Source organism: Triturus cristatus, chromosome 1_1 (assembly GCF_964204655.1).
Source record: "Triturus cristatus chromosome 1_1, aTriCri1.1, whole genome shotgun sequence".
NCBI lineage: Eukaryota > Metazoa > Chordata > Amphibia > Caudata > Salamandridae > Triturus > Triturus cristatus.
Window position 1 is genome coordinate 127,843,349 of NC_140579.1, and position 18,608 is coordinate 127,861,956.

The following is an 18,608-nucleotide window of genomic DNA, read 5'->3' on the forward strand; positions in this document are numbered from 1 at the left end:
ATGAAGCAGTTCTAAAACGTCCCAGCTGCTAAACGCATGTAGGGAGGTGGCGCACATTTATTGGCATCATTTACCAAGACTCATAGCAACAATTGTCACAAGGTGACGTGTGAGAGCTCTTGGAAAGTAGTGTCTCTTTATTAGTGACATGTTTCCTCTGTGTAAAGGATCTCACCAGTATAATCCCCCACCCTCTCCTCTGTGATGCATGACTTGGCAGTAGAGGGAGAGTTGACAAAATGTTCTTGGAAATATTTTATAATCTGAAGTGTGGTCTTTGCAGTCTCAATGGGGGTGGAGCTGCTCCATGCAGAACTACGTCACGGGCCACAGGTGCTTCTTAATTACAGTCTGCCTAATTTTCAGAACTGTGTTTGTATTACAGACTTCTTCTGATCTCCTCTATGTTCAACTGGATCATTTTCCAATCCAGCATGACATCAAGCAAGCGCGCCTCGGCGAGCGGGCTACCATTTACGCTACCGTTGTCTGAGACAACAGAACACCACATGCTGCGGCTTGGAGAACCACACACGACGTGCTTCAGCATCGAGAACCACATACCACATGGTCCAGCCTGGAGAACCACACGCCTCTTGCTCCAGCATCGAGAACCACACTAAACCTTGTTTGCAGTTTGCATGTGCTTGGGTTGTGAGCACTAGTGGTATGGGCCGGGCGTCTTCTTTCTGGTGGGTTAGGGTTTCTGGGTGTAGGGGGTAGTTTTAGGGTCCAGGGTGGTTTAGGTTTTGGGGTACTGGGATATTTTTAGGGTTCAGGGTGAGATGGATTTTAGGGTGTAGGGGGTATTTTTAGGGTTCAGGGTGGTTTAGGTTTTGGGGTACTGGGATATTTTTAGGGTTCAGGGTGAGATGGATTTTAGGGTGTAGTGGGTATTTTTAGGGTTCAGGGTGTGTGCCAGGGGATAGGTTACTATTACGATTAATTTTTTGTTTTAAAGTACCACTCACCTGCATTGTCAGCACTTCCCCTCCCCACTTGGACTGGTACATGGCAGCATCTAACAAGTGGATCCCAGCTCTTCATCTGACATCATTGGGGTGAATGGTTGGTTTTTGCACCGAGCATTGCTAGGGATGTTGGGAGGTAAGTCGTGTCCTGGGGACCGCTGCATGCTCCTCTCAATATCTACTCACATAATGTCAAATTTGTTGGCAGATCCTATTCTTTAATCTGCTGTCTGCTGCAAGCCTTCATCAATGCATTTTCAGGCCCTCATCAGTGTATTTACAGTCTTCAGATCTGGATGTGCATGAGGTAGATGTTCTGTGAATAACACCAAATGAACATTTTGGCCTGCAACAAATTAGTGCCTCTTAACCTGAAGGTATAAGGCCCGACTCCATTTAAATCATCAATCTGTCTGCGTTTGACACAGATATTGTCTCCTTATCTTTCCAAGAACCTTGAAAGTGTCAAGTCATTTAGATATAGACATCAACAAAACACCTGATGTGACATCCGTCTGTAACAAATGCCTTGTTCTCCCAATTTCAAGGTCACACAAAGAACAACAGCCAAAACAGTACAGTCATACTATTATCTTATATGTTTAAAGGAATGCATCTTAGACTGGAATCTCGAATCCTCGATGCTCGTTCGTGTGTATCAAACATTACTAAGGTGATGTTGGAAATTCCCTCTTTGATAAGATATAGCATAAAAGGACGGCCACTTGATCATTTGTGAGGAAAGGTCCTTTGTCCCAGATTATTGTGAGCAAGATACTATCGGAGGAATATCCTGCCTGCCAGAGATACGGCTGCATCGCACTTTCTACTGAAATCTGATGCAGAGCCGAGTCCGGGAGGAGCTGATTCTGATGCGAATCATGTTCGTCTTTCGATTGGGAACATGGCTTCCTTTACTGATATTTACAGCACTTTGCTGTAAACAGGTACGCAGTATTCTCATTCTGCCTAAGAAAATTAAGTTTCAAGTTATTCTACTCTCCTAGCTGTTCTAGTATGGTGCGTAGAAGTAGGTTTTAGAGTGTTGGGTTTATTAGAGGACATTTAACCATGGTAGAACTGTCCATTTTATTCTTGTTGATCGCAACTTGCATTTGTGCTGTTTTAATTGTATTCTGTGTGGTTATTTGAGATGTATTGAGCAACAGGGTGCACCTCTTGAAATAAACTCCCTTTTTATTTAAATTGTCTTATCCTTACCGCATCTTGTGTGTGTGTTATTGAGAAGAACGACAAAGGTTTGTTTCTGATCACCACTGTGTCTCTGAGTCCCTGTTTAGGGACTGCTAGTATGAACTATACTCTTAAAGGGTACCCGCAATGTTGATTCCAGGCTATGCACAGGGGATAACACATCAAAATGTACATTCAAGAAACCGCTTGCCTATTCATTTATAAAGAATCAGTCTTCAAGTTTTACTAACTCATTGTTACTTAAAAAATCTTTTTATTTCATGTCATTTAGCTTGAAAAATTGTTCATAGAAAATTCATAGCAAATTCATAACAATAATATAGATTAACTTCAGTAGTATATACATTCAAATTCGATCACTTCTTCCAAAATGACATGAAATTTGTGATTCTTCATGCTAACAATTTTTACAAACTCAAATAGAAATGATTAAAAACATAGCCACAAACCCAAAGCAATATCACATTCATACGAAGCACTCAATCATGCATCCTCCAAACAAGGCTCCCACCGCCCCGGACCCTTCGTAGTAGTGCAGGGAGGAAACGCCTCTCCCGTCTTCCATCCATTTGACTTGGCCGGGGGATTCAACACACGCTCAACACGCGTTGGCCTTAAGAACTCACAACCACCTTCTTCAGGACTCCTTCTTCAATATCCTTTTTCATATGAAATAATAGAGTTTGTGCTAAATATATAAGAACAATATATATTTTTACTATATTATATTTATGGGTTAGAAAGCAACCAACAAAATATTTCACTCCTAGAACCAAATAAATAAAAAGATTCCACCAAATGACACCAGTAAATTGTCCACCATAGAGCAACACGACATGATAAGAATACACCATGACCACAAACACCCATGTGTTGAATAGCCAGTCATCACCCTTTCATTTGTGATGCTCCCCATGCATTACCATGGCCCAGGCCACTACACCCTGTATATTGTAGGCGACTTAGTAGATATCTAACTCTATATTTCCTATATCAGGCATGTTGCATCTTTTACTTGCTGTTTCCAGATCTTATACTCGCTGTGCATAATTCCCTTTCGTTCACAAGGTAATTTTGATCTTGTAAATTGCGAGATCAACTGGAGACAAAACAATGCCAGGCAGGCTGATTAAATTCCCATCATGGAAGGCTGTGGCCTCCTCTCCAAGAAGAAATATTTTTCAGATGGAAACCTTTACATTACACAGCACAGTGTCCTCTGATGTCCTTCCCAAGCAGGACATAGGAGGACAGATGGCTATGTCTTAGTTCTCCTGTGAATTACAGAATGAGAGTAGTTGGGTCACATAAGAGATGGGTGGATTGAAGACTAGTAGTTATGGATAGTATTAAAAGCTATGATTCCTGTTCGATCTAGTAGTTTCAGGTGCTAAGTTTCAAGCTGGCGCACATATATGTATATATATATACATCGATGTTGCCTGTCATCATCTTGGTGGCCCCTATTCTGATAGGTGCCAATGGCAGGGAAGCAGTTACTCATCACCTCAAGTTTCGAGGCGTCCCCAATGCGAAGGGGCGCAATTATTTTTTTCAATTGCTGTTCAAGCCCCTATGCCTTTGAGATATTCTACTCATGGGTGGTGTCTGAGGCTATAGATGCTGCCTCCAGGCAATTTCACGCCTATCGAGCAGCTTCACCGTCTGAAAATTAGAGGTCTTACCAAGATTTGGAAATCCCTTTAACTTACCAGGAACACAAGGACAGGTTTGTAGGTCACCGCACACGCACAGGGATGTCCGGTTAGGACACCTGAGCAATGAAGTCTTGGCTGGCTACACGCCCGTTCCACGTCCATACACATTAGCACTTGCTGATGTTGTAGGGGTGTTAAATTACCCAGTCGCCTCATGCAGGAGACTTGTACAGTTTGTATTACTACCATGAACGCAAACAAGTATAAAAACTCCTGCACATATTCCATCTAATACAGAAAGGACAATATCTACAAAGGGGCTCACCGCAACCATGGCATGCCTCCAATCCAATGTGTAACAGTTCTCCACACTAACAACAGCAGGGCCGACTCCATCATGGCTGAAACACAGCGCCCAAAGCAACACAGGGCATTACTGCAAAGAGACAGAAATCAATCAAAAACCTAAACAATAGACATAATGTCCCTTGCAGTAGAGGTAAAGCACTCTGAACATCAGGGGAACCAAAGTACACTGAAGTACCTACAACAGTCAATATATAAAAGACAAAGCTAAAAGGCAGACTAAAAACAGCTTGACCTTGGGTATTCTATTAGAATTTTCTTTAAAGAGCCTGAATGTGACCCCAAAGATAGCCTATGCTGCCCTCTGGACCTTCGAAGGCAACGCTGGACAATTTACGGCTGTACCCTATCTTCACTAAAGGGAAAAGACCTACTGGCATTATTGCCTTCCATCGCACAAAGCCAAAAGATATTTTTAAAAAGTTTCAAAGAAAGAGAAAGAGGAGATGATCTTAAATGCCAGACTAAAGGAGGCAATTCAGTGTAAGAAAACAGTTTTAGAAATGGGGCGAACGGAAGAAAACCGTCCCAGTAAAAATCAACTGAAATAATATTTATAGAGGGCACGGCTACTCTATAGAGTGTACCGGCACGAAAGGCTCAGTACAGCTTGCAATGATAGCATAGCAGGCTTATCTGCACCTGACCAGCCCAACAGGATACCACCAATAGAGCAGACATTTGTAGTCAAATCATCTAGCGCAGAAACTCTGGAATGGCCCACAAATAATAGCGTTGTCGCGGGACCAACATTAACTCTTGATACGCCTGGGCAGCAATCGTAGGCCTCCATTTTGTTGGCCTCTTGTCTGATCTACAAACGTCTGACCCTCTAAAAAGACCTAGACTGTTACATTTATTTGCGGCAATCCCTATGCTGAGGATTAGCACTACACCCGGTTTAAAAAGGGTTGAGCCTTCTCTGCCAGTTGATGACAGGAGTAAGCTATTGTAAGACTCCAAAGCAGAAATCCACTCATACAAAGCCTGTGTATTAATTCTCAGTAACAGACCAGTTTCACACCATGCGTTTGGATGTGCTACCTCAAATGACCCCATATGCCTATGCCTTGTGAAGCTCATATATCTGTGCCAGAACTACCCACTGATGAGTTATTCTCTAGAAAGGAAAATATAAGTACACTAAAGATTGCAAGAAGAGAGAACGCTAGGTGGGTAGAAGTATGCCAATCTAGCAATCATCCACGGGCCAAAAGCATTTCAATGGAAATTTGGACATGGCGGTCAGCCTTCTTCGATGACTCCAAGAACGAGAAACATTCTCTGCTATTCAAGAAATATTTTTAACAGGACCATCCCTGCATCTTCACCATTATATCACATCGATGAAACGAAACATAGCCCTGGGCCAACAAAGTAGTTCATCCTGTCTTAAAAACTTTACCGGTCTAGTTGAGAAACTGAAGGATCCAGATTGGATGGCGTTTGTGCAAGAGGCGGGTATTTGCTGCTTCCAGGAGATGTGGACATTACCAGGCCTTGTACTAGGTGGGTTTACAGGCTGTCATATCTTGGCCATGAAGCAAAACAGAGAGTATTTGATGGGAGCATCAGTATTTATCTCAACAAAAGTACAGGCTACTATTCAACTGCCCCCAGTTTCTCCCTTTCCTTTAGATGCTCTGCACGGGCCACTCACTCAGTGCTCCACGCGAAAGGAAGGTCTAGACGTCCTGAATGTATATACACCTCCAGGGCTTAAGAATAGGGAGAACAGCTCACTGCTGACTATGGAAAACTGCATTAGAAAAGCAAGGAGTACTGAATTGTATGAGGTACTCGATGAGATGTTATTATGCGGTGATTTTAAACCACATACCCCAAGAAAGACAAAGATATCTATGTGCCAAAAAGAAGAGGAAGGCTGGAGGTTCCAGAAGTGTGCCCCTTTAATGAAAGAAAGGCAAATGGATGGAGAAGTTTTATTTCTTTGCTTTCGAACACAGTTCTGGGAATCCTGAATAGCCGCACCCAGTCGAATAGCCTAGCGAATTGTACCTTTAAGCTGGTCGACAAGGAAAGCCTTGTAGACTGTGCACTAATCAATAGAGAGGTTTGTCTAGAGTAGATGACCTCGAGATTAGGCCAAGGCCTGAGAGCCACTATGAGCCTCTGTTAGTTGATCTAGCAATTGATGACCTGAAGGCAAAGCCACTAAACAGGGACAAAGTAACAAACCCAATGGCCCAGCAAAGAAACATTAAAAAAGGTGTTCTGAACAAAGGCACATAAGGGAACACAATTTTATTGAGATCAAGAGCTTATAATATAGAAACTAGGGGTGGGCGGAATTTGCGAAATTCACTTTTGCAAACTATTGCGAAAATGTTGAAAATCTCCGCAAACACGCCGGAAATATCGCGAAGACGCAGAAGTTTTTTCCCCGCCTGTTAGCGGAATTTTTTGCGTGATCGCGGCTCGCCAACTTACCCATGTGGTTGCTCACGGGCGCGGCCATCTTGTTTTCACTTGTCCCGCCCTCCCGCGATGCTTACTTCCAATGCATGCTCGCGCCCGTTCGCGGTATGTATTTCCTGTTCGCAATGGGCGCGGCCATCATGTTTTTCACTCTATTGCATGGTTCTGGGGCCTGATTTTCAATCCTCCCTGCATCTTTCCAATCCTTTGTTTGAAGCCACTTTTTAAAAATCTTTTTTATTTATTATTTCTCTAACTATTTTCCTGCTTCTATATTTTTTGTTTTTGTCTACTTTTTTTTGTTTTTTAGCTACTTTTTACTCTTTCTATTGCCTGCTATTTATTTCCTTTACTTACTTTTTTAATTTTATTACCTTTTCTTTCCCGCCCCGTCTCTCATCCCCAGAACCATGTCAAAGGGTAGGGCTCGGCGCAGCCAGAGCCGCGACCGCCTTCCTTGTGGAAGGCGGCGCCCACAAGGGGTGCAGGCACGGACCTTATTTTATAGTAGTGTCTTGTCATAACTATTAGGACTCCGAACCCTCCCCCCAAGATACCCAACAAGTAGACAACCCAGAACATAACACACCCAACCTCTCAGTCGTGGAAGCAATGCACATGCACACCCTTCCTTTAATTTGCTCACTCGTGTAAGTCCACACCAAATACCACCAAGTCTATGTAAGTTTAAAATGTTTATTTTGAATTGAGAAGCTCTGTACATTGTTCTATTATATAATCAATCAATCAATCAATCATAGAATTTGTAAAGCACGCTACTCACCCGGAAGGGTCTCAAGGGGCTGGGGGGGGGGGGAGGGGTCCGCTACTGCTCGAAAAGCCAGGTCTTGAGTTGCCTTCTGAAGGAGAGGTGGTCCTGGGTCGTTCGAAGGCAGATGGGGAGGGAGTTCCATGTCTTGGCGGCCAGGTAGGAGAAGGATCTTCCTCCGCCGGTGGCTCTGTGAATGCGTGGTACGGCGGCGAGGGCGAGGCTGGATGAACGTAGATGGCGGGTGGGTGTGTAGAAAGTCAGGCGGTTGTTGAGGTACTTGGGGCCCAGGTCGTGGAGGGCCTTGTGTGCGTGGGTGAGGAGTCTGAACGTGATCCTCTTGCTGACGGGGAGCCAGTGCAGGTCTCTCAGGTGGCCGGAGATGTGGTTGTGCCGGGGGATGTCCAGGACGAGACGTGCGGAGGCGTTCTGTATGCGCTGGAGTCTTTTCTGTAGTTTGGCTGTGGTTCCGGCGTAGAGGGTGTTTCCGTAGTCTAGTCGGCTGGTGACGAGTGCCTGGGTGACCGTCTTCCTGGTTTCGGTGGGGATCCATCGGAAGATCTTACGGAGCATGCGCAGGGTGTTGAAGCATGATGAAGAGACGGCGTTGACTTGTGTGGTCATCGAGAGGGAGGAGTCCAGGATGAAGCCCAGGTTGCGTGCGTGGTCCGTTGGCTTGGGGGTGGTGCCCAGGGCAGGGGGCCACCAGGTGTCGTCCCAGGCGGAGGGGGCTGATCCCAGGATGAGGACTTCCGTCTTGTCTGAGTTCAGTTTCAAGCGGCTGTTCTTCATCCACTCAGCGACGTCTTTCATCCCTTCGAGTAGGCTGGCTCTGGCAGTGGCGGGGTCGTTGGTGAGGGAGAGGATAAGCTGGGTGTCGTCAGCGTAGGAGATGATGTTGAGGTTGTGTTGGCGTGCGATGGCTGCGAGAGGGCTCATGTAGACGTTGAAAAGGGTCGGGCTAAGTGATGATCCTTGTGGTATGCCACAGATGACTTCAGTGGCCTCGGATCTGAACGGGGGGAGGCGGACTCTCTGGGTTCTGCCGGAAAGGAATGAATGGTCCACTCCAGTGCCTTCTCTCGGATGCCGACGTCGCTGAGGCGCTGTACTATATAATGCAGCACCAACAGGAAAATCAATAACATTAAATCAATAAACATTGTTACACTTACTTACAGTTGGGAATTAAATCATGATAACTGAACAGTGGTGGAAGGCAGCACCACTATCCCCTAGGAATTTAGTTTATATAAATTTATAAAAGAAGATCTCTGAGTGAAGGGACCCCTCACCTTAGAAGAACCTAGTACTGGTAGTTGTTGCATCATAAGCTCTGCAAAGCTCTGGTTCGTAGAAGGGAATCTTCCGTCTGTAATGCGAAAAATGAAATGGTGCGCGTTAGTATATTGCAACTTGCAAGCATTTCTCAGCCGTGCCAAAAAGTGTAGCATTATGGATAAGCAATATGGACTAACAGTACACCAGTACTTCATAAAAAAGTGGCTTGTTAATGTTTTTGTTGACCGCTTGTACGCAGCACGTAGACAGTAGCAGTGTGAGGCAGGTCATGTGGGCTCAAAGGTGTCTTATACAACAAGCTGCAAGGTAACGTCACATGTGCAAAAATAAAAGACACAAAGATAAAATGATTGCATGGTTCGGGCTAACTAAGCAAAGGCTAGAATGACCCTAGGGGGGACCATATATAACTATTAGTGTCTACTCTACTACTACCTGATTTGTACTAGTGATGTATGCTATATACTATTAACTCATTTTTCAATCTTGCTACTGACCAATAGGGGGAGGTGTATATGACGCCTAATAAATGTGTAATGTTTTCTAGGCGCACTACCGACCACGACCACCATTGCCGGGGCCAGCGAAGGCGACGCGGAGGGAGAGGATGCGGCAGTTGCCGATACCGACGATGGAGCGGTAGAGGGAGTGCCAGCACCAGTGGCGGGCGGTGGTAAGTTAGATTCATAATCTTTAACTATTGTTGACACTACACTCACTGCAAGGGTGTACTGTATGTATACTGTACTGTTGAGACTTAGGGCCCCATTAGGATGGCGGGCGGATTGCCCCTGCCGGGCCGGCGGTAGTCACCGCCGACCCCGCAGGGGCAAACCTCCCGCCATCCCTATAGAAAAGAGTCAGACCCACCACATGTCGACCGGGCGGAAAAGGGTTCAATATGGTGGCGGTGTCTGAACACACCGCCAGCCATATAATCTGCATTTTGGAATGCTTTTACGTGGCAGCATTGCCGGCCGCCACGGAAAGGCATGCGGAGTATGCATGAGGGCCCCCATGGAGGGTACCTATGCAATGTACCCCCCTGCCTTTCAAAGCACAGCGTGGCAGGCTCCGCGCGGGGCCTGTCACGTTTTGCTTGGAAAAGCACAACATGTATTTTTAGCATTGCTTTCGGCACCGCCCTCCAGAATGTAAAAAAAACAGGATGCGCCCGCCACTGTGGCGGGCGAATCCTAATTGTCCCCACGGGACCCCCGCCCTTTTTAGCGTGAGGATGGCGGACGGACAAAGTCCGCCCGCCATCCGATGTCCTAAGTAAGTAAGAGTTGTAGTGAACGTTTGAAGAGTGAACTAGACACCCTTTAATTGGCATAGGGACGGGAGTATTGAGTAACCAATGGCCTCATCTATCTGATTTCAACTCTGCTTTGAAAGTTTAATGGAGATGACTAAAAGTCAGATCAGATCACCTGGTGTTCAGCTAAAAATGAAAGACGGGTGGAAGGAAGAAGGACGGGCGAGATTTAAAATGTTATGTCCTGTGATTTATAGTGCTACCATGCCACTATGTGTATAATTAACTTGTCTTTTACAATTGTCTTGTTTTTTCTTTTTGATACACAGCTACTCCTTCCAAAGTAAATCGGAAGGAGTTGGCCGCCAAGGCACGGCGCCGGAAGCTGGAGGCAATCCAGCAGGAATATCGGCGGCTGGTGGTCTTGGCAGAGGAGGAGGAGGAGACTGCAGCAGCACTTTAAGCCTCCTCCAGTGGCCCGGGCCCCAGCCACAGCCCTCCAGCGGTACGGCGCCACCGTCTGGCGGCTGCCTGCTGCCACCGCAATACCATCGCTGGTGCCCCCCCCACTGTGGCTGCAACTGCCGCACCCTCACACACCGCGTTGCCCGTCTAGAGGAGAAGATGCGTGTCCTCCTGCAATCCCGCCCCACACCTTAGTCCCTGTCTTCTGCCCCTTTTTTAATTCTTGTTTGGGTGGGTTGGAATTGGGCGTTGGGTTTTTGGACTATTTTCTGGACTTTCTTACGGACATTGGTTGAGGTTAGGGAGGGGGGTGGGTCAGCTTTTGTGGGGTTTTAGTTTATTTTTGTTAGGGTCAATTAAATATATTTTTCTACGTTACATGCAATGTTGTTAATGTTTTGTAGGTGGGGTTACTGTTTTACATCACACTGTTTCCTTGCTGGTGCAGGCCCGCCCATAGCCAGTGTTTGATGTAAATAATTGGCTGATTGTGTAAGACACAAACAGGTAGATGCGACACCCCTCACTGATTGACTTGTCCTGCTAGTACTTTCAGTCTCTCCTCTAGTCTATGCATTCTTTATCTAGACTCAAAGGGGTGTGTGAAATTGAATTAATTGAAAACATGTCCATTATTAATTCTGCCTCCCCCAAACTTCTCTTACCTTTGTTTGATGTTTAACTGAGGCACAGCAATGGCTGCATGGTGAAGAACAGTACAGAACTTACCGAGCAACAATAATATGCTAAAATATTTTACAACAAAACATAATGGTGGTTGGGATAGCCTACTAGACAGAGTTACAAACTATAGTTGTGTCGAGTCACTTGACTAGGCCTACAGCGTAACAGTTAGTGCTGTGTATGAGGAATGACAACAAATCCAATCAATGCCGGCAATTAATGCTGAGGTATATGTTCCTTTGTTAAATAAAATCACCTCTAAAATATACTACTCATGGGTGGGCAAGCAGAAGAAGATCATCGCTCTGCCTTGAAATTGAAGTACTGTTGCTTTTGCCACATCCGCCCGAGCAAGCGTGTGATTAAGTATTGGTGTACATTTAATTTAGTCACACCTCGACAATAAGTCACACAGCCCGGGGGAAGAGGGTTAGGGTTTGTTGAATGGATGGGAAGGGGGTTTGGGGAAAGGTTTGACAGTGAAAAACAGTACGCATGGACAAACAAACGACAATCTTTGAAGACTACCATATCCATATGTTAAGGGAGAAAAAGGAAATGCATGCATGATGATGATTGATAAGGAGGAGACCCGGATTACATACACTTCTTGTTCTGTTGTTCCGGCCTTAATACTTTTACAGATAGCAAATAGAAATTTTAAATATTGGTAGGGATGAATCATAAACAGAGAGCAAACCTAATGATGATAATAACAACAACAAGAACACACTGTTGTAAAGATTGTAGACAAAAAATGAATCAAATTATTACAAAGAAGATGAAATTTGATACTGTTACTGTGTTATCCTCGTCAAAAATGTGGACTGGATTTGCATCTCGGCATTCCTCTTGGTCCTCTCATCCATCAATCTTGGGTGTCGCCACTCGCCGCTGCCCGGCTGGAAAAAAATTTCAATTTATTGGTAAGGTAAGTGTGCATTGTAATGTTTTCCCAAGTATAGGGCAAGGCCCGGCCTGTAATTGTAGATGGAAAAACAAAGGGTATATTGAGAAACAAAGTTGAAACAAATGCACAAGTTATGGTGTAGTGCAACAAGAACACTTTCCGAGGCGGCATGTATGCATCATCTCTACTCTAGTCTGTTTCCAGCATTGACCTTCAACAACAACAGGAGAGAGCAGGCCCACAGTGACAGGCCTGACGGCATGTTGCTTAGCACATCCTACGTTTAGAGTTCTTTTTTTTTTTTTTTAATAGTTGGACAAAGGCAAAGCACATATCCATTCCAAACATAGCATTTTACAATTTAAGTTAGTAAATCAATGCACCGCAGTCATCCCACCGCTACACTCGACTACACTTCTACACAGACATTTGGGTCTGCTGTTGTTGTTGTTGACGTGTTTACCTTTAGGCTTTTATGCCACTCATGAAACGTCCTCCTGACTTGTTATTATTCCATCAATCATCTCCGATACTTGTACTGACTGACTGTGAAGATCGGCCTGCAGTAGAAGTAAAATTTTGTTATTACACAACAAGAGTAGAAATATTATTGATTTGAGTCACTCTTTAGTGTGTACAGTAAGACTACTAGTACACTTTGACTTCACTTCGTGCACAACAAACAAACAACGAAAACACAAACACCAATCGCTCAGAGTCAGGTGTCCAATGCATGCCATTAATTGTCATTACCTGTTCCTTCTCATCTTAAGTTAACGGGCCGTCTTTTTCGCCATCATCATCATGGACGGTGCTGTTGTCAATCATACTCAGTGCGCAGATTGAGTCCCCTTCCTGTATTCAATTAAAAGCAATGTATCGAGCTGCAGGAGAAGTACAAATTTCTTATTTGCAAGAAGGGGAAAATTCACCTTGAGTTACGTTTAGTGTGTACTGTAGAAAGATGATTAGTGCACAATGACATAACTTCATGCACAACAAACAACAACAAAATCACTCAGTCTGCGACTCTGCGTCCAATGCATGGCATCAATCATTACCTGTTCCATCTCATTTTCAGTTAATGGGCAGTCTCTCTCTGCTCTGAAAGGAGGATAGCTATAGTAGTCATCTGATTCATCCTCCACTTCTTTTGGCGGGACTAGGAAAGTTTTTATTTTTTCTTCTATTTTCCATCATCCAATCATCATTCATCAGGGCAATGGATTTAGGCGGGAGATTCAGTATGATGGAGCGGAGGAGCTGGATTCGGAGGACTGTACTGTCAAATTGCAGACACCTGAAACTTGTATATTAAATAAGAAGAGTAGAAGACGGTGGTAATGGATTTGTTGTGATTCACAAGTTTGTAACCGGAACGACAGACACACAAATAAAGGGGAAAAAAAGGGAGGAAGACAGTAAGTGCAAGCCTAATTGTCAGGGAAGTATAGCTCATTCTCAAACTCTGGGGGTTCAGCCAGTAGTAGGTAATCATGTGACACACTACTACCGTCACCTGAGCCGCTGTCCTCATCTTCCTCCATTGCTTCATGTATTGTGTAATTCGGTGGTATTTAGTGCTGATTCATTTCGATCATTGTTAACCTCTCCACGTTTTTGGGCGAGAGACTGGTCCTTCTCACTGTTACAATGGAATCAGCAGCACTGAAAACACGTTCGGAAGAGACACTTGCGACAGGGCAAGCCAGATAGCTTATCGCCAGCCTGCTGAGCAGTGGCCATTCAGACCTTTTCCCATACCAATACTGCAATGGGTTTTGATTAATGTACACCTCTGTTGGGTCATCCAGCTAGGCCTGGACCATCCGCTCAATGTTCAGGGGTGCTGCTGATAAGCTTTCGGGCTCCTTTCTTTGTGCATCAGCACTGTGCTTATTAATGCCTAACTGTACATACCAATCGTCTAACGATTCTACTGGGCCTAATATCCAGTTATTGTTGCTGTTGTCGATAGTGATGGTGAGTGTTGTGATCCAAACGCACTGCCCTCAGCCGACGAAGTTGCACTTGATGCTGCATGCCCTGCTGCAGTACTTCTTGTGGGTTGATCTTGCGGGCTTTTAATTAGCAGCCGTTCATTTTCCAACTTACTGGCTGCCTCAGCTATACAAGTTTTGTAGCGGGCAACATCAATCTCTGAAAAAGCAAAGAATGTCTTCAGTCCAAATTTTGCACGTGGATCCAGAATTGTGCCACAAATGTAGTGTTCTAGTGACAAAATGTTATTTTCTATCCTTGTATTTTCAGCTAAGCGACGGGCTAAGCTCTCCACCAAGTCATAGGCTTCCCTTTTGTCCTCTACACCTTTGTATGATTCAGACACCTTCTTCAGCTGATGCTCTAGCATTTGCAATAATGGGATAGCTTGGCCCATTGTACAGTCCTCTTTGCTGACTTCACGTGTGAAGACCTCAAAAGGATGAAGCATCTCAGTCAGGCATTTAATTAGGCTCCATTGCTCCATCTGAAGGGTCATACCTTTCACAGTAGCATCCCCTCTTTGCCAGACATATTTATTGAGTGGCCTGTACTGCTCAAACAGACGATCAAGCATGTAATACGTTGAGTTCCAACGTGTTGCCACCTTCTGGATGAGTGCATTGACTGGCATCCTATATTCACGTTGAATGATCCGCAGCTGCTTCCGAGCTTTAAAAGAATGGCTGAAAAGAGTGCATATTCTTCGGCAGATGGCCAATAAGTTGCTGACTATGGGTTCTTTTTTCAGAAAGTCTTGAACTATAATGTTTATGCAGTGCGCCAAACACGGAACCCTGAAATAGGAACCAAGATCCATGGCCTTAAGTACATTACTGCCATTGTCTGTGGCAACAAAACCAATACTAAGCCCTCTTGGGCGCAGCCATTCAAAAACCTTGCTGCGAAACTCTTGCAAAATGTTTACAGCAGTATGAGATTTCTCCATGGCGAACATGACTACAGTTGCATGTTTCCGAGTACCTTTAAAAATCGCTGCTGTGTCAACAGCACCTCGTTCAGACAGCTTATCTCTAACCCCCACAAAAGAGACCCAGTGTGCAGTGATGCACATGTAATCTGTGGCTTGGCAACTGGTCCACATGTCTGTTGTCAGGTGGATATTGTAACCAGCACTCTGCTGCAAAGCTTGTCCAACCAATTCCAGCACATCATGATGTAGTCCCGGAACAGCAATTCTTGTGAAATAGGACCGGCTGGGAACCTTCCATTTAGGGCAGATGGCTGACACAAATTCAAGGAAACCCACCCCTTCCACAAATGAAAAAGGGAGAAGGTCCAGCGCTAACATTTTAGCCAGCTTCGCATTGTACAACCGTGCCGTTGGGTGGTTGCGTTGGAACTGCCCCTCCAACCTAAGCATGCTCTCAATGGTAGGCTGTATTACTTTCCTTTGTGGTGCTGTTGTTTTCATTAACCCACTTAGGCTCAACGACACAGTTTGTCTCATTGCGGTACTCAGTCGCCTTGGTGTCTCAGCCTGACTCTGAGTATGGCTCTTACTGCGGTGCCCCTCCGATGTTACTGAGGAGGATGTGGGCGGTACCACTACACTACTTGGGACAGGGCTAGAAATGCCTCCCTCTTCCTCACCTTCCACCGCAATAATATCGCCCCCTGATTCTTCCTGACCAACTTCAATGGGTTGAGTTTTTGTACTTTCTTTTAACTGAAGTAGGTGATTCTCCCACACGATAGTGTGGTGTATTCTGAGATGACTTGCTTGGCCTCCAGTACCATACTTTGTACCAAGCTTACCCCGCGGAACACCTTGTCGACAAATTGAGCATATAGCAACGTTCTGCTTCTTGGTGCTAACAGAAAAGAAGTCCCACACTGGGGAGGAGAACTTTCTGGAACTGCTGGATGTGCCACCTTCAATACCAGATGAACTGGGGTGTGTGCTTGGAATGTGACCCTGTGCAGCTACACTGTGACTTTTACTACCACTACCTACTGAGATGGTTGAGCTGGATGTAGGTCCCTGCCAGGCCTTGGAAAATATGGCAGCTGGAGGTAGTGGTGGTGTAACCTGTGTTGGTGATATCCGTGCTACATCCCGCTCAGTAGCAGCCTTTCTGGATAGGGTGAAAATGTTGGTCTCCAATCCCTTTGGGGCGGGAGTGATGTGCGTGATGACTGGCTCGTCTTCATCAACATCACCCCCCTCTTCTACATCTACCTCCATAACTCTAAGTTTTTCTGAGACCTTCCTTTTCAGAAGCATTGTCTTGTGGCGTGCATCACTCTCAGACTGAACTGGTGGATGCCAAGTGGCATCACGATCATCAGAAGCGGGGCTTGAAGAAGAAGAAGATGATGGACTAAGCCTCCTTTTCCTTGCTGGTGGTCTGGAAGACAATAGATCTTCCAAAACAGTGGTTTGCTCCACTTTGTCTGCAGGAAGCTCGATTTCCTGAAATGCCCCTACGTCAGGAGCAACAACTACTATGGTGGGCTGTTGTTGCGGCTGCTGCTGTTCTTGTTGCGGCTGCTGCTGTTCTTGTTGCAGCTGCTGCTGTTCTTGTTGCGGCTGCTGCTGATCTTGTTGCGGCTGCTGCTGTTCTTGTTGCGGCTGCACACTTATCTGCTGAGTTTCCGCCTGCGTTGTTTGTGTACTACTTTGCGATAATGACATTTCAACATCGCTGTTCGTTAGTAGACTGGCCACCTCTGCGACACTCATGCATGTTCGGGGAGCTGTTTGCATGCTCGGGGGATATATCTCGCGATCTTACCCATGCGGTCGCCAATGGGCACGGCCATCTTGTTTTTCTATTGTCCCGCCCGCTCGCGAGGCCTTATTTCCTGTTCCGGGTTGCGGATAGCGTGTTCGCGATGTGCATTGACATGTTCGGGAGTGCATTTTACTTGTTCGCGATGAATAGTACATGTTCGCGAGAAATATCGCGCAAACTTACCCACGCGGTCGCGAATGGGCGCGGCCATATTGTTTTTCACTCTATGCTATGGTTCTGGGCCTACTTTTGTATCCTCCCTTTATCTTTGCAATCCTTTGTCTTTAAAACATTTTTTCTGACTTTTTTTAATTATTATCTATCTCTTTCTTTGCCTAAGTTTATATTTTCCATTTTATTTCTACTTTTACTGTGTTTTTGTTACTTTTATAAAGTTCTTTCTATCTTCTTCCCCCTAACTTTTTTTTCCCCTTCTATCTTTTCTTTTCCGCCTCCCGCCCACCCCAGAGCCATGGCCAAGGGCACAGCAAGTCCCAGTGGCAAGGGCAAGGGACCTGCAGGAGCACAGAAGGCCCGCCTGCCTTGCGGCAGAATGCGTCCTGCAGGGGTGCAGGCCCGGCAACTATTTGGGAAGGAGGAGGTGGCCGCCCTTGTTTTTTTCATCCAGCGCCACCTCCCTTGACCTTGGCAGCAGGCGGCAGGCCCGGCTCCGGCTACGCTACCCAGGAGTGGCACCGTCGGTGGGCGAAGGTGCGCCGGGCCGTGTTCCGGTGCTCTGGGGTCCGGCGCACCCACACTAGCCCACCGGTGGTCCGACGTCCTGGACCGGGAGCAGGACCTGTTGGACCTGCTAGGTGTCGAGGTCGTCGGGCTTGGTGAGTAACTTATTGTGTATATTAAATTTGATGAACAACAAGATTACTGCTGCGTGCCAAGCATTGCTGGTAAATTAAGTTCCAAAAAGCAAAATGTTCTTTGATTTAAGGACCCAGGTGCTCGGTGGTACTCTTACTTGTTTGCAACTTAGTTTGCGCTAGCTTGTGCTGATGCTGATTATATAAGAGTTTATTTTACAGAACTGAAGTTAGATAATGCGATTTGTTAGAGAGACTCTAGTCCTTCCATTGTCCTACTGTGAAATAGTGGTGGATGGATATTGGATACTAGGTTTAGTTTGTTAGTATTAGTTAATAATTGTTTTATGCGGTCTGCGTGACGCCTCCTCTGTCACTGAGTGCTGCTTACCCCAGTCCTCCGTCGGACCTTTTGTACTTTGTTTAGTGAGTGGTAGGCTTAGCATGGTCAGTCAGTAGCAGAACTAGATCAGAATCATGCAACCAACCCACAATTTGTTGTATCTTCTATGTATACACTAATGTATGAATGTGTCCTCCATCTCATCTATGCATTTGATGGCTGAAAAAAAACCTGAAAATGCAGACTTAGTGAACAATTGGCCCGTCTGGAATAGGTGGTGTCGGTCAGGTGGTACTTACTAGGCTTCGTTAGCATTTGTAATCAGAATGATTATGGAACACTGGAGTGTTCATAAATAAGTAGACGATCCGTGAATGCAGGAAGAAGCCAGTAGTTGATCCATCTGATTAGATAGTTCAATTTTATTGCAGTAGTTGTTTCCTAAAATCTTGCTTGACTTATTTTTCCAAATGATTTATTATTATTTCTTTCACAGCACTCCTTAATGTTTGTCTCTTTCTTTATTATATTTTACATGATCATCAGCACCACCCAGGGGCAAGAAGACGGGGTCGGAGTCGGCGGGGGACCCACAGGAGGACCGCTCCTCTTCCGAGGCTCCTGCTGCTGGCCCCAGTAAGTTCTCCAGTGGT

General features: G+C 45.4%; 1 protein-coding gene across 1 annotated transcript in view; it reads left to right on the top strand.

Moving 5' to 3' along the window:
• The window catches only part of LOC146869768 (uncharacterized), a 150,479-nt gene extending 148,302 nt beyond the window's left edge, over window positions 1–2,177 (top strand). Inside the window, exon 6 of the mRNA XM_085614510.1 lies at window positions 386–2,177. Coding sequence (XP_085470636.1) covers window positions 386–623 — 238 coding nt within the window. The 3' untranslated portion in view covers window positions 624–2,177. The remainder of the gene's footprint in view (window positions 1–385) is intronic.
• Window positions 2,178–18,608: the final 16,431 nt, after the last annotated feature.